Source organism: Peromyscus eremicus, chromosome 2, assembly GCF_949786415.1.
Source record: "Peromyscus eremicus chromosome 2, PerEre_H2_v1, whole genome shotgun sequence".
Classification (NCBI taxonomy): Eukaryota; Metazoa; Chordata; class Mammalia; order Rodentia; family Cricetidae; genus Peromyscus; species Peromyscus eremicus.
The window spans coordinates 78,151,304-78,168,501 of record NC_081417.1 but is presented as its reverse complement, the minus strand read 5'-3'; the positions used below and the strand labels follow the sequence as shown (position 1 = coordinate 78,168,501).

The 17,198-nt window shown below is 41.9% G+C and overlaps 1 protein-coding gene across 1 annotated transcript in view; it reads left to right on the top strand.

The window, feature by feature from the left end:
* The first annotated feature begins 1,078 nt into the window (after nucleotides 1-1,078).
* The window catches only part of Ecpas (Ecm29 proteasome adaptor and scaffold), a 123,498-nt gene continuing 107,378 nt past the window's right edge, over nucleotides 1,079-17,198 (top strand). The window contains exon 1 of the mRNA XM_059254400.1: nucleotides 1,079-1,175. Coding sequence (XP_059110383.1) covers nucleotides 1,136-1,175 — 40 coding nt within the window. The 5' untranslated portion in view covers nucleotides 1,079-1,135. The remainder of the gene's footprint in view (nucleotides 1,176-17,198) is intronic.

Genomic DNA, 17,198 nt, shown 5'->3' with positions numbered 1-17,198 from the left:
TCAAATAGGAACTTTCAATCTCGCGGTTCCCTGCCCTTCCCTGGCTCGCAGCCCGTTCCTGAGGCGTCGGGGAGGGACGGGAGGCGGGTGGGGTGGGTCTCCCCGGGTGCTGATCTCCGGGTGCTGGTCCCTCGGTGCTCAAAGTTCGGGGCCGGCCGAGGCCCGGCCTGAGTCAGCGCAGCGGCGGCCGCGGAGTTCGCCGCGAGGCGCAGGGCGGGGCTTCCTCCGGCGGCCCGAGCCTCGCTCGCTCGCCTTCTCCGAGTCCACGTCTCTTCCTCCGTCCCGGCGCGTGTCCCTTCAGCCCGGGCCAGGCCGACGTGACAGCCGCACACCTCTAACGCCAGCGCCGGGGCCGCGCGCCTCGAGGGACCTCTCGGCGGAGGCCGGGGACAGCCCGGCCCAGGCTCGGCCCAGGCTCGGCCGCACACCGGCTCCTCAGGGGCGGCCGCGCGCTTCTCCCCTCAGGCCCAGCCCGCCCTCCACCTCGCTGGTCGCGGCGCGGCGCCGGAGCGGGCGGCGGCATCCCGGGCTATGGAGACCGGTTCGGACTCAGGTCAGAGGCCGCGCGCCTGCGGCTGAGGGGGGAAGAGGCTGAGGTGGGGGCGGCTCGCCCGCCGCCGCCGCCGCCGCCGTCGCCGCTCCGCTCCGCTCGGCTCAGCTCCGCGCGGGGAGAAAGCTTGGCGGCGGCGGGTGGGCAGGACGAGGCGCGAGCGAGCGAGCGAGCGAGAGAGCGAGGGCGGGCGGGCGGGCGGGTGCGCGAGGGGCCGGAGGGGGGGTGGGGTGGAGGATGGCTCAGCTCTTTCTAAATATAAGAGCCGGCCGGAGTGAGGCGGGCGGGCGAGCGGGCGAGCCGGGCGCCGAGCCGCAGTCACTCGGCCGCACGGGCGGCTGCGGCTCCTCCGAGGCGCGAGCTCGCGGGGCGGCGCGGCGCGGGGCGGGCGGGCGGCGGGAGCGACGCTCGCCGCGCGGAGGACGCAGGCGGCGGGCGGGCCTGGAGGGCGCAGCGCGGCCCGCGTGAGGGACCCGAGGCGGCCCCGGGCCCCTGCGGCACGGCGCGGCGCGGCGCGGCACGGCGACGGCCGCGAGCCCCCCTCGCCGGCCGTCCGCCCCTCCCTCGCTCGCTCCCGGGCGCAACATGGCTGCGGCCGCCGCCTCCGCCTCCCAGGACGAGCTGAGTAAGTGCGGCGCCGAGCCTGCGGCCGCGAGCGGGACTCGACTCCACGCAGGGTCGGGCCCCGCGGGGCCCTGGAGGCTCGCAGGGTGCGGGGCCGGGCGAGCGGGCGTGCGGTGGCCGCGGCGTGCGGGGGGACTGGGGCGCTCGGGCCTGGCGGGCGAGCGGGCGAGCGGGCGAGCGGGCGGGACGCCGCCGCGGGCGCTTGTAGGCCGCAGGTTTGCACTGTCACGTCGTGAAATTGAAACCAGAGCTCGGGGCAGAACCGCCTCGGCTCGGAAGAAGCCGCCCCGGCCCGGGGTTTGGAGGAGCCCGGCCCCCTGACTGGCGGCCCCGGCTGGCGCGCGGCCTTGCGCCCCGGGGTCGGACTGTGTCCACCCGTCCCGTCTGACCCCCGCCATGTCCGCCCCCTGATCCTGACTGACGGGCGAGTTCTGCAAATGGAGCTTTTGGGAAGGAGAGAAGGCGCCTTTTCCCCGACATCCTAGGAATCGGCAGAAAGGTCACGGATTGGAGAGGACTCTCAGGTTGAAGCAGGAAAGACGGATAGGGCCGCTGTTAGCGGCAGGAAAAAAATAAATAATAAATAAATAAAACGCGGGCTGACAGAGCTGTCAGAAAGGACAGGCAGTCACACTCCGTGTGCCAAAGGTTGCGATTTTCCAGGGGACGGTGATCCAAGCTCGCCGGGAGCAGTGGTCACCCCCAATTCCAGGCCGCCCTGCATGCTGCCAATGTTCCACTCTATGCTTTGTGGGAAGTGTAGTTCCAGGGTGTTGTAGGCCTGTTCGGGGGTCATAAATATTCAATTTCGTGGGGTAGGTAGAATAATTGGCTGCGTTTTGGGTGGTGAGTTCAAATGCTCTAGGGTGTTTAAGAGCACCTCCCCGCCCCCATGCTGCCCTTCAGCTAAAGACTAAAGAACGGTGTTATTTGGGGATGATGTGTATTTTCAGTGCGAGCATGGGTGAGGTGTTGCCAGCTTATGTTTGTGAAGCTTCTGTTACTAAAGCGTCTCAATCGCCATGTGAAAGTAGTTAAATGTCATTTATGTTTCTTTGGTGCTTGGCAGTTGAAAGCTGCTTTTATGAAGGTGATCTCACTTTTGCCCTCGTAACAACCTTGTGTGGCAGGTAGGTAGGAATTATCCTTGTTTTAAAGAGGAGGCTGGTTTAGAGGGATTAAGTTCCTTGCTGCTTGACTCAGAACTGGTGGAGCAGGAGTACTGGTTGCACTTTTGGAAGTGGAAGTAAACATTTGGTATGGCTCTAGGAAGAGTGGAGAATCTGAGGGGAACAAGGCCAAGGTCTCAGGGTTTGGAGAGAGGCAGGTGTGCACTACTAGCCACAAAGTTGACTGCTTGCCTGTCAGCCCCCATGGAATCACCACTTGACCTTTTGAAGAGATCAATTCCTCAATTTTATTTTTCAGTATTTTTATTGTGGTAAGATACACATCACAGATTATCATCCTAACCATTTTTAAATTGTGTAGTTCAGGGTCATTATATGCATCTACTCTGTTGTGCAATCACCACCATCATCCATCTTCAGGACTCTTCATCTTGCAAAACTGAAATTCTATACCTGTTAAACAACTCCTCATTCCCTCCTCCTTGAATCCCCTGGCAGCCACTTTCCGCTTTTTGTCTCTGAACTTCACTAGCTAACATGTTTAAATGACTTTACACTGTATTTGTCTTTTTTTGTGTTTTATTGTTTTCTTTCATTTAGTATAATGTCTTCAAAGTTTATCCATGCTGTAACATCTGCCATGAATTTCTAATATTGAATAATGCGCCCTTGGATGTAATACATTTTCTTATCCATTCATCTCTCTATGGACAAGTTGCTTCCAAATTTTAGTTATCAGGAATAATGTTGCTGTAGTCCTACTTTTAAATCTTTTGGGAATAGACCTTTAACTTCTGAGGAATTGCCTTGTGTGTGTGTGTGTGTGTGTGTGTGTGTGTGTGTGTGGCTAGGAATTGAAAGCAGGGCCTTGCATGTACTGGGCAAGTGCTCTACCACTAGTTACACTCCCAGCCTGCCATTTGTCTTTTTGCCTGTGGTCATACCATTTCACATTCCCACCAACACTGCATAATGGGCTCCACTTCCCCAGATGATTGTCAATAATTACTATTTTCTGTATTCTCACTAGTAGCATCCTAGCGGATGTCAGGTGGTCTGATTTTATATATATGTAAAATATTTATATTTTAAAGTTGACATGCCTCATGGTGTTTGGGTTTCTGTTGTAACACTAACATTAAAATCTCAGTTACTGGTAGGAATGGGGAAGAAAATGAGATGAAGAATTAGATAGCATTTTGAAGTGGCTCATGTGTTTGTGTATCTGTAGTTCGTACTTGTATATCAGGTACATTTAAGATGCAGATAGTATTTCTGGTTAAGAGAGTTATTGGCATTAGCAGCAAATGTTAAAGTTAGGAACAGATAGTTCAACTCTAGTTTTTCTGTTTTCTTTGGTCAAATTATCAAAGAAATCTGTTGATTTAGCTTCTGTTTTTCTTCAGGAGGGATTAAAGACTTGGCATTTGGTTCCTTAGAATAATTTAAGACCATATACATAAGTGCAGGTTAAGAAATTTCAAATGAGGATCTTGACATGGTGGCATATTTTGGTAATCCCAAGCATTTGTAAAGCTGAAGCAAGTGGAGCTCCAGTTTGGGCCCAGTCTGAAGTATATAGCAAAACCCTGTTACACACACACACAGACACACACAGACACACAGGCACACAGGCACACAGACACACAGGCACACACGCGCACACACACCACTGAAACATTATTTTGTTTCAGAATGACTTTAATAAGAGGAGATGGAAAAAAAAAAAAGCTGGACAGTGGTGGTGCACGCCTTTAATCCCAGCACTCGGGAGGCAGAGGCAGGTTTTGAGGCCAGTCTGGGTTACAGAGTGAGTTCCAGGAAAGGCTCCAAAGCTACGCAGAGAAACCTTGTCTCGAAAAACCAAAAGAGAGAGAGAGAGAGAGAGAGAGAGAGAGAGAGAGAGAGAGAGGGAGAGAGAGAGAGGGAGAGGGAGGAATGGTAAAGGTGCCTTGAGGATTCTAAGAAAAAGGAATGAATTATCCGAACATCTGGTAGTAGTTTACTGTTTTTGAGATTGGTCTTGTTATGTTACACATGCTGGTCTCTGGGCTCCAATAATCCTCCTGCCTCAGCTTCCTGAGTGCTACAACTAACTATAGGCTGTTACCACTGTATCTGGCTTACTATTATTTCTGCATAGTAGATGATAATAGAAGCATCCCTCTGCGTGGCAGCATTGTTTTTACCCCACTGTTTTATTATAATAAAGCTCAACATACAGAAAAACTGAAAGTGAATATTTATATACTCACCATCTACATTCTACTTTTGGTGGTATACTGTTCAGTGGCATTAAGTCCTCCGTCTTTCATATATGTAACTACTTTAAATTACGTTGCCACAATATACTGCTCCCGAGCAGCAAAGTTGACTGTCGTCTCTACAGTCCTCTTTCCTTTTTCCCCTTCTTTCTTTCCCTCCTTCCCCTTGAGACAGTCTGGATATATAACCCAAGCTAGCCTCAAACTGTTGGATCCTTCTGCTATGATTACAGGCATGCACTACCATGCCCAGCCTTTGATTAAGTGATTGATTGAATGATACACCCTTGAATGTGTAAGTGAGCAAAAGGAAGGAAGGGAAGATAATCTTCACATTTGTTAGAATTTATGTTCTTTTTAAAAATATAAATCGTATGTAATTTTTACTTTGAATCAGGTAGTTATAAAAGAATAGTTGTAAAACTAGTGTTTTTTGAGAGTATACGTACGTACTTACCCCTCAGAATAACTGTGAGTTTGGTGCTGTCAGCCAAATGGTGAAGTTATCCTAGGGCATAGTTAGGACTTGAACTTAGATTCTTTGACTTAAAAAATTAGGTCAGTTCTGCTCTGTCAGCTGTTAGCTTCCCTACAATTATAGAAAGAAGTAGTTATAGTTTTAATGTTTTTTTTTTTCTTTTATCCTCTTGAATAGGGATCAAAACCAGTGTGGGTATGCTGGGGAAGGGTTCTACTACTGAGTAAATTCCCATCCCTGTGGCAGTGTTTTGCTGTTGATGAACAGAATGTACTAGACTTTCAGATAGTATGTGGAAAAAGAGATTAATTAATTTATATTGTTAAACATGTTTCTTCTTTTTTTTTTTTTTTTTTTTTTTTTTTTTTGGTTTTTCGAGACAGGGTTTCTCTGTGTAGCTTTGCGCCTTTCCTGGATCTCGTTCTGTAGACCAGGCTGGCCTCGAACTCACAGAGATCCGTCTGCCTCTGCCTCCCGAGTGCTGGGATTAAAGGTGTGCGCCACCACCACCCGGCTTAAACATGTTTCTTAAATCTAGTTTGTAATTATGTTCATAGTCTGGTTTTCTTTGTATTTAGGCTCATATTTGCAAATGGAATGAAATTCACTAGAGGGCAGATGGCTAATTTGTATTGTAACATCCTTTATTGGTTCACGGGAAAAGCTGGCACTGTAACTGTGTTTCAGTAGCCGGGAGAGGTGCTTCTGACAGAAAGAAGGAAGGGTCCTAGAGTTTTTGTTTGGTCAGCTGCTTAGTGGTTTCCTGTTCTTGACTTTATAACTGTAGGATGGCATTCAAACCTGGTCTTTTGTTGGGTTACGGACAACTCTTGAAGAAGCAGCGTAAAATCTTGAAGTTTATACTGTTCAATTTGATCATTGGATATAGCTGTGTGAAACCTTCGTGGTATAGGTTGTCAGATAATCAACATTCTAGCAATCTTTTGAGACTGGCTCTTTGAGAGGATGATATGTGGCAAGCTGGTAGGTAGCTGTATACTTCACCAATTGTTTGGGCATACTGAAATAGTTCTTCAGAGTTGGTCACTGTAATGACAGGCATATAGACTGCTGAGCTGATCTTTGTAGAAAGGCTGTCAAGCCTGTATCATTAAATTTTAGTTACTCAAACAAATAGGACATTAAAATGGAAAATGACAATAGGATTTCTCTCTCTCTCTCATTCTACTCCAAATTTTATTTTTACCCTATTTTTTTGAATTATGCTTTCAGTAAACAATAATTTTAGTAATGGCCAAAGCCAATAGTTGTCATGGGGATACTGGCCTTGTTCAGAAGATGGATGTTAAAACTGTGGGCAGTTGCCAGTGTGCTTAGATGGTTTGATCCAGTTGTTGATTTCTTCTTTCAGTCCTGGCCAAGACTCTGCTTTGATGCTTGCTCTCTTGTATGGCATGTTTTACCCACATATTTTCCAATTCAGTAAGCAGACTTTTAAGACAGAGTGAGTAATTTATGGTCTTGTCCTCAGAATGCTTATAATTTGTCACAGATTTATATGTCAATATAAATAGCTAATATGAAGTATGATATGAAAAATGCTTAATATGAGTGTTTGGAAATCTCAAGGAATGAGTATAGCATTCTAGGATCTAAGGAATAATAGCTTAATTTGAGACATGGAAGTAGAATAATCATTTTAAGAAAAGGCTAAGTAAATGATGTGAGAGGAGTGGAGATATTTTTACTGTGGCTGTGTAAAGAACTAGGAAAGGAAATAAACTTGGTAGTCTGAGACTTGCTCTATCGTGCTTTTATGATTTGGGATCTAAAATAAATTATTTTCCTGACTTTTTTCTTTTTCATAAAATGGGATGATGACAAGAAATACTCATGGTGTTGTTAAGATTGTTATATGTCAAAGTGCTCTAAATTACTAGTTTGGTCTCTAAATTTACTAGTTTGATATGGGGGAAGACAAGAACAGACAACATTGGGAAGATAGGATGGGCCAAGGTATAGAAATGCCAACAAAAGTTTGAACTTTATTCTGTAGATAGTAGAGAACCAGCAGAAATTCCTAAAGGGGTGTTATACAACATGAGAAGATCTGTTTTAAAAGGCTAACAGATGGCAGTGGTAAAATTGATTGTAAGAACCCAGAGATCAAGAGCACAAGACTCATTAAGAGGGGATCACAATGGCTAAAGAAATGTAGGGTCTGAATTGAGATAGTGGAAATGGAGTTGTTTGGCAAGGAGATAATGCTGTGTATATCGCTCTGTATAAATAAAATGCTGATTGGCCAGTAGCCAGGCAGGAAGTATAGGCGGGACAAGCAGAAAAGAGAATTCTGGGAACAGGAAGGCTGAGGAAGAGACGCTAGCCTGCGGTCCAGGGAGCAACATGTAAAGGCAACAGGTAAAGCCATGGAACGCATAGCGACATATAGATTAACAGAAGTGGGCTGAGTTAAGTGTAAGAGCTAATCAATGGTAGGCCTGAGCTAATGGCCAAGCACTTTAATTAATATAAGTTTCTGAGTGATTATTTTATAAGTGGTTGCGGGGTCTGTGGTGCTGGGCAGGACTGGAGAAAACTCCAGCTACAAGATAATATTAGTGCTGAAGCCCTAAAATATATAGAAATGATTGGGTTATTATTATATAGATGAGGATTATTAAAGAGGGGGAAGAGTTAGGGATGATTCCAAGAATCTAATTGGAGACTCTAGGGTAGGAAAATAGGACAGAGTTAGAGAATTGGAAATGAAGGAAAAAAAAACCCAAGATTGTATTCAACAAATAAGTGAATGAATGACTGAGGCATCTTTGTTGAAAAGTTCAAGGAAAATGTTTTAAGTGGTGGTCAGTGCCTCTGAAATGAAGAGTCAAAGCTGGTTTCAAATTCTTCGCTTTATCACTTTTTGGTTAATGTGTCCTTGATCACAAAACTGCCTACCTTTGGGCCTTGCTTTTCCTGTTTGTAAAATAGGATCAGAACAAAACCAACTTACAGGATTCTAAGAATGGGAAGAGATGATGCATGATGCATGTTAAAAACTTGGTAGTGTTTGGCACATGGGTTGCATGTGTGTGGGAAATTTGATTCCAAAGCTTTGAAGAGGTGGAGATGATGATGGGATCATGGGGGTGGAAAGGTTGTTCCAAAGACAGCTCTTTGGAGCCTGTGAATATGTAGGGAGGGTTGAAATGACATGATTCAAGGAGATGAGGAGTGCTGGGAAAAGTCATGAGTTACTACAGTTATCAATATTAACTTTTTCCCTCCCCTGAGTGTTTGAGACAAAGTCTCACTATATTGTCCATGCTAACTTCAAGCTCTTGATCCTCCTGCTTCAGCTTCCTAAGTACTCAAGCATTTATATTTCTTAGTTATCATACTGGCTATCATTTTTCTTATAAAAGTACTGTGTAGCTGAGATACTTTCTTTAACTTTAATGTAAGGTTTTAATATGTTTATGATATACACATACTTATATGATAAAATACATGTTGTGTTGGTATTGGAGTTTTAAAATCTGTAGTCAGTTATTATCAGTATATCTTTTGAAGCTTTATATAGGCTCAAATTCTGCTTATGGAATGCTCTTCTTCCCCAAATTTGGTAATTACTGTATTTTTTCTTATTCACAAAGGAGGGCATCAAGGATGTTAGCAAGAAATGAAAAGTGCTTATTTTTCTTAAAATGGTAGCTGTGTGTTCAAGTCTTTAATTGTATTTTTTTTGGTGTTCTAAATAATAGATTCTTTATACAATTGCATATGTACGAGTGGATGAACATACCATTGGTGATCCAGAGGATTTTTGTCAAGATTGGATAAACCATGTATCACATTGATTGTAGAGGTTAGTAGATTTAGTTTCTGAGGATATGTGCATTTTTATAGCAGCATTAAAAAATGCATAGATTATTAGGTAGCAATTTCCCTTAAGAGCTTCACTTTTTTTCCTTTTTCCTTTCCTAGTTACCTGACAGAACCAGTGAAGTTCATGTTAGTTTGTATTACCTATTTCTATTCTCTGTGGTGATAAATATAAAAAACGTTAGCAAGAAAGAAGAAAAAGCTAAAATTTGAACTTACTACCTAGCAGTGTGCACAGGCAGAAACAGTGGATGACAGTTTACAAGTAGTATTACCTGCTATACCAAAGCATTTTACAGTTTCAGGAACATTATTATGGAATTAATTATTTTACTTCTGAAAAAGGTAATGTAGGAGGCATCTTCATGGTAATTGATTATTCTTGATTCTGCTACTTTGATATGCACTGTAATTTTTTTAAAAGCTGTTTTATTCTATGTCATTATTACACAGAGTGTGATTCCAGTTTTGCTCTTCAATGATACTGGATAGTTCTTTGAAACTCCATAAATTCAAATTGTAGTTTTCTCATATCATAAATTCAGTATCCAGTGATGACTTGGGGTTTAGTAACATCAGTCTAAAAGTGCATTGTGTGTCTGTCTTCTACTATTACTCTTAGACTAATTTAACTATTTTATAACTTTTTAGTATACAGTCTGCTAATTACAGTATATAATGCTTAATTCATTTAAGTGGAATTGGGGGGGGTTGGAATATTTTATAAACTGGAGTTCAACTTCAGAATAAATTTTAGTTTATTTTTGCTGTTCCTCATTTTTTTTTCCCCGTGAGATGTGTGGAGACTTGGGAGGTTGGAAGAATTGTTTGGTGGAGCAATGAGGGAGTTGCTTATTCCACCCTAGATTCTTTAACTATTTTGGGAACTGTGAGAAACGTGTTAATGCTTTTATGATATACCAAAGACAAGCAGGTCAAAACACACATTCTAGGACTTCAATTGTGACTTTTTAGGTAGGCACAGTGGTGCATGCCTGTAATTCATGTACTCAGGAGGCAGACACAGGAGGATCACCACAACTTTGAGGCCCTCCTGGACTACATGGTGACTCCAGGCCAGCTGGGGTTATAGTGTGAGATCCTGCTTCAATAAACAAAACAGAACATTTCAGAGTTTTTCATATCTAAATAAATATTTTTCTTCCAAGTAATTAATTGCTTTTGGTGGATATTAACTAACTATTCTTCATCGGACTATTATGCAACCTAAATTCTTATGTAGTATCTCCCCCAAATTGGCTTTCATAAGCCAAATAATCCTTCTGCTCACTAACTTACTAAAATTTCTAACTGGCTGCCTGCCAGCTGCTGGCTCAGAGGGGAGAGGCCCTTTGGAGAGGTGGTAGTGCATGTGAACCTGAGAGTGTAGATGTGTTAGGAGCCTGACACTTACTCACTGCATCTTAGGAATTGATGAGGACTCTGGTCAGATCATCTGGTCCAACCCTGTCACACTGCCCCCCTGATTTCTTTGCTTACCCGTGTGCATGTGTGAAGGGGTGAGGAGCTGAAGGCTGTAAGTAAATAATCTAATGGGGAACTGAGGTGATCAGGAAGAAGGAAGCCTTTTTATGGACTATATTGAGTTGATAGGGACTTTAAAGTAGTCTGGCATCTTATACAGAAAACTAGGATTTCACAGTTACCAAGAAATAGACTTAACTTCGCCGTGCTTAAGGAGTTTGATACTAGTCTTTGTAGATGAAAAGATCGTTGACTTTTTCTGGGGAATGTGAAAATATCTATTCACCGCCCCCAAAATGTATCATTGGCAAACCAAAGAAATGATTCTACCCAAGTTTAGGTTGGTGAAGCAAGGAATTTATTTGGGCTACTTAAAGGAGCCTGGGTGAGTGGTTACTTACAGGAGAATACATGACTCAAAGGCACCTGCTGAACTGCAAAGCCCCACCTAAGCATGGGTGATGTGAACGTTGAATTCCTAGAGCTCCCTGGTGGACTTGGGCAGGCAACTGCATGGGTGACTCTCCTTTTTTCTGCAGTTGTTTACAGCTTATGAAACTGGGGGAGGAGCCTCTGTATCATAACTTTTTAGGCTTTCTGAGCCTCCAAAGTTACATTAGCTTCCTGAGTCTTATGATCCTTAACAACCCCCCCCCCCCCAATGTTTCAATTTAGAGGAAAAAAAAAAAACTATATAACAAGGACTTTCTTACTGGGTATTTGTCTTGGCCCTGAGGACAGAGGGACAAACATGCTTTGATTGCCTTATTTCTGGAGAGCAGGAGGGGTACTAGGAGTGCTGCATAGGTAAGGACCCAGGGTTCTGAAGGTTCCCTTGGGCTGCCCTAGTAAGAGGAAGGCAGCTTTTGCAGAAACCATGCTAATTGTTTCTTTCTGGGAGTCAATCATTTCCTCACTTCCAACATACTCTATTTGTGCTTACTACTGGACTGCTTGGCATTTGCTTTTAAAAAGTACATTTGCATTTATTTGAGTTCCTTTAACAAAGGCTAGAGTAGGGGCAAATTTTTATTTTAAAGTCTTTGGAATGAAGATGGGAGTTTGATTTCTAGCCATTACTTTCTAAAGAAAAGTCCTGCCATCCTTATTTGGGTCTTGTACATATTAGATTGACAGTTAATGACTTAGAATAGTATTTAAGAATTAACAGGTAAAGTGGACTTTCAGGGGGTAATATTAGTTAGATTTATAAGACAGAATAATCTAGATACCAGCCAGGTCTTCCTTATTTTTCAGTTTTAACCTCAAACTAATCAAAGTGGTTTTTAGTGTTTGAAGATGCTCAATCTCTACTTTACACCTCTAGATTGTCTCTTCCAGTTGTATAACTTAGTTCTTCTATTTTTCTTAGCGTATAGGTTCCCATTTCTGAAAATGCTGCTTTGGTTCTGCCTATTTCAGCTTGACATGAGATCCACCTAGCTATCTGTCTGTTTTATACTCACTAGCCTCTTTTACTCCCAAACATTCCTGGAGTAAATTATTGAACATGTGCTAAGTCACAGGGCAGCCTTGTCTTTGGAGCACTTGATTTTCTGTGATTTCACTGGTCCCCTTGTCATTTCCCTCTTTTTTCTTTTTTCCTTTTGCTGTAGAAACTGCTGTAATTCCTCTGATTTGGGTCAGGACAGCTTTGCCACACAATGAGCAATCTTACTTTCTTGTCATGGTATTAAAAACATGTCTCTTCCAACTGGTCCTAATTTATAACTGATCCTAATTTATAACTTACCACCAGTTTCCTCTTTTCCTATTACAGTTGTTGGATGCACAAACTTCTAAATAGCTTTTATGATACATAAAAAATTTCTTTTCTCTGCATTCAACCAGTATTTGAGCATCTACTTTCTGAAAGGAACTGAGTTTAATATTGGGATAAGAGACTTAGTCATAGGTTCTGAGCTTAAGCTGGAAGAAGATGGAGACAATGAGTATGCAGTAGGGTGGAATCAGATGAAATCTGGTTTAGGAAAGGGAGGATTGGGCAGTTACATAATTTGTAGCAAAAGATGATAATCACTAGAAGAAGTATAGAAAATGCAAGGGGCAGGATGGGTTGGGGGCGGTTGTGGAGGAGCTGAGACAGCTCCAGGATGTCTCCTGTAGCTGCGTTCAGGAGAAGCTGGGAGTTTTGACTTGGCCACAGAAGAGACTTTCAAGAGGAGTCAGTATGAAGCAGAATTGGAGTTCATTATGAAGAGATTTTAACATAGATTTAAACATGAAGATTAATAGGTGCTTAGGGAAAATATAAGATAGATCTAAGTGTAGGCATGGGCTACTCAAGAGAGAGTTGCAATTGTCTTTGCCATAACCATATAGATGATTTTGGTGGGTTCTGAAGCTACATCTCTTAAGGTTGTTAAGACACTTAAATGTGATGTGATTGTAGGATAGTTTCCGATGTGCATGTTTTAAGTAGTATTACACCTGATAAAGGTAAACTTTAGGTCACAGGCTCTTTCTCATGCCCCCTGAATTGTCCTGGTCTTTGTACTTTGAATCCTACCCAGAAAAGGCCTGTAGGGAGCCCATAGGACCAGGATAGATGTGGTATGTTTATATAGTATGTAGTATTTGAGCTGGGCCTCAAGTGGGATGGATTTAGATGTGTGTAGATAGAGGAGTGGTCTGGTGTATTTGGGAGAGTATAGTAGAGTATACTGTATTGATTGACTTGGTTGGCCAAAAGAATTGGACTGGGAAAAACAGGATGTGGAGGCACACCTTGATTCTAGTACTTGGGAAGTAGAAGGAGGAGAACTGGAGTTTGAGGACAGCCTGGGCTAGAGCAAGGATGTCTCACATAATTGGGCTGAGAGAATTTATGGTATATACAAGAAACAATTGGGATTTGGATGGCTTTTCGGGAGTGATAGCATACATAGGTGAGAACGTTCATTGTGGATAGATTGGCCTACTCCTAGGAAGGACTGACTCCCTTTTTGACTTGACATGGCATTAGAAGCATTTTGTTTTCTAAATGTACTTTATGGAGGTATGTTTTTGTTTGTTGTTCAAGATCTTCATTTTTATTTGGATAAAATTGTAAGCTGGGTTAAGCCATGATGGCACTTAGAGTGAATCAGAATACTTAAGGAACTGAGAGAGACTTCAAGAGAGTCCTGGAGTTGTAGGCTAGAAATTGTTCAGATCTTCTTCCAGTTTTTCTGTGCCTTCATGCCATTCTTCAGTCCTACTTCCTCTGATTTTGTAGTCAATAAGATAGGCTTAAGATACCTGTGTCATATCTGCTAGTTTGATTCTCGTTTCAGCCAGTCAGGTGAAGCTTAGCTCTTGAATCCCAATTCTGAATGCCTGAAGAAAGTTGCATCAGAGACCTACTGAGTATATGCTCCGCTAATGCTCTACCACAGCGCTTTACCCCTATCTATTGACTCCGGTCTCTCCTGTCATAAAGTTTTGACTTTTTTTCCTTCTAGCTTCAGATCCTTAAAAAAATATTGTAGAGATCATCCAAATCCCCTGTTACTGCTCTTTCCTTCCTTTCCCCCTTTTTCTATTTCTTCTTTTCCCTACTCTCTTAGACATGGCCATTCATTCCTGTGGTATCTATATCATGAACAATATACATATTGCATTTAGAAACTTTCTATAAGTACAAGTACGCTGTTGTTGTACATGCCTTTCTTTCTGACTTGTTTTGGATCTTAAGAATTTTAAACGGTATTGTTCTTCATGTAACGGTGACTCTTGTTTTTACCACAGTGTGACCCTACTACATTTAATCCATTAATCTGTTGCCTGATGTTTAGATTTCCTTTTTTTCCATTCTTACTAGCCCTGTAGCTATGAATGGTTTTATGCATATGTCCTTGTGCTTAGTGCTATACAAAGGAAGAGTTAGCTGCCTTCCTGCATTTCTTTTCTTTCTTCCTTCTTTGGTGTTTGGGACAGCATATTACTCTAGCCCAGGCTGGTTTGGAACTTACTACACTGGCCTCAGGCTTGTGGCAGCTCTCTGGAGTCCTCAGATTATGAGTCACAAAACCCTGCTTAGTTCTCTAAAGTATTTATATTCACTTCTTTTTTTAGTTAAAAACATACCATCTACTTATAACTTACTCCTCTTCCCTTTTTTACTTTATAGAACCAATTTTTTATATCTTGTTTATATTTTGTACTTTCTGCTTGAGTGTGCTATTTGAATTTTTCATTTTCAGATTTTCATTTAAAGCTTAAAATACCTTGATTTTATCCATGTTATTAATTTACCTGGAAGTGATTTTTATGATAGTTCATGTATTTCTAGTTGTCTGCTGTATTCTCTATGTCAAACTGTTGATTTGTCCCTTTGTAAATACTTTTATTATACATACTCTTAATTACAGTATCTTTATAAGTCTTAAAATCTAGTAGGGCCATTCACTTTTGTGAAAATTTTTGATTATTTTTGGCTGTTTGATATTCTGTGTTATTTTTTTATTCGCATTCCACCTGAATTTTACAGTCTTCAACATTCATAAAGAACTCTTGTCTATAGAGAATATTTGGTTGTGGAATATTCTACTATTTTTATAATATTGAGTTTATTTATAGACATTTTTACTGTTTACCAGATATTTTTGGCTCCCTCTTCTGGGAACAAAAGACATTTTGGTGCTTGGTGGCCTTTTGGTTAGGGACATGACATGGTGTGCATATAAGGCATGAGATTAGTTTAACTTGTTTGTTGAGCAGAGGGTTGAGGATATGTTTCGGCTGGAGTTGACCCTACCAGCTAACTGTTGAGCAGAGCCTTCCTTCCTACTGAGCTTTGCTTGACTAGTATTGTGGAAAGTTAATGTCAGTTTCTTTAAGTTGTGAAGACTTGGGCATTTTAATCACAGAATCAACTAACCTGTTCCATCTGATACAGAAACTTGAATATTTCTAGTATGTTTATTCTAATCTTTAGAATTAAGTTATAGTTCAATAAAGAATTTTGACATGTTTTGTTAGATTGCTTTCTAGGTACCTGTCTTAGGGTTTCTGTTGTTGTGAAGAAACACTATGACCAAAAAGCAAGTTGGAGAGGAAAGAGTTTATTTGACTTACACTTCCACATTGCTGTTCCTCAATGAAGGTAGTCAAGGACAGTAGTAACTCAAACAGGGCAGGATCCTGGAGGTAGGAGCTGATGCGAGGCCATTGAGGGTACTGCTTACTGTCTTGCTCTTCATGGTTTGCTCAGCCTGCTTTCTTACAGAACCCAGGACCAGCAGCACAGGGATGGTACTACCGACCATGGGCCGTGCCCTCCCCCATTGATCACTAATTGAGAAAATGCCTTACATCTGGATCTCATGGAGACATTTCCTCAATTGAGGCTCCTTCCTCTGTGATGACTCTAGCTTGTGTCAAGTTGACACACAAAACCAGCTAGGACAGTATCTTAGGTTTTTTTTTTTTTGTTGTTGTACACATTTTAATACTTCCTTTTCTGACTCTTTGTTCTCATGTATATCAGTTGGCTTCTTTACTCTGTTCTTGTGTGCAACATGAACTTTCTTGTTCCACATACGCTTCTCATAGATACTATATAAGCTATGAAATACTGGCAGTTAAAAACATTTCCTGTTTATTTTTTATACTGCATTTTCATGAACCTTCAGTTTGGTTAGAACTAGTAATGGTGTGTACTTTTTGTGTTGTCCAGGTTTTATATACAATATGATATTTGCTGTAGATTTTACATTTTGTGAGATAGTGGTAATATCCTTTAGGACTAGTTGTTTTCAAATCCACATATCACAGAACTCTCCTCTGTGATACTGGGATTCTATATTATTTCCCATATTCCTCTACTGAGTAGCTTCCTGTGTTAAGGCTCTCATTTTCTGCTTCAATGAGAATATTTTCTTCCTCCTAGAAATTGTATTTTTTTGTCTTTCATATTTAGAGTTTCTGGGAGTGGTGCCAAGGATGGAACCCGGGGTCCTGTTCAGTCCGTGCTAAGCACCTCCTCTGTCACTGACTACCTCTACCTTTTCATATTTAGATTTATGATTCACCAGAAATTTATCTTATTTCATGTTTGGTGTGATGATGTAGGAGTTACATTTTGTTTTCCCTTATTACAATTGATTTAGTGCAGTTTACTGAAATCACAATTATTTGCCTACTCATTTTATTCATAACTTTGTTTTAAAGCAGGTGACTTATACATGTATATCTCTTAAGGATTTTCTGTATTTTCCAACGGGTCTATTTTTGTACCACATTATACTTTTAATTATTGTCATTTTTGGCAAGGTTCCAAATCTTGTCATGTTAACTGTTTTTCCTTTTCAGCATCAGTTTGATAAATATTGGTAATTCTCTCTCTCTCTCTCTCTCTCTCTCTCTCTCTCTCTCTCTCTCTTAACTTCAAGGTCATCCTTTATTTAGTATTCTTTAAAATACCTTTTGAGTTGCTATTGGATAGTATTTTCTGCAAATCAGTTTGGGGATAATTGACCTTTTGTTAGTATAAGTTAAATTAACTCTTATCTGAAAGGCTTAGGATGGATTTCTGATTTTTTATCTTTAGATTAAAAAATGCATATATTTATAATGTGGTAGCTTATGGATGAAACCCAGGTCTAAACACGAAATTTCTTTATGTCTTCCATTTACTTTAACTGCAGGTAATTGTATACAACAGGCTTAATATACTTGTATTTTGGCTGTGATCTGTGTTAGGTCAAGTGTGGAATTTTCTTCTTGTAGCTCAATAGTTTTGGATTGTGGAGTATTTCAGATCTTAAATTATTGGATGAAGAAACCTCAGTTTTATTGTGATCCATGTTTATTGT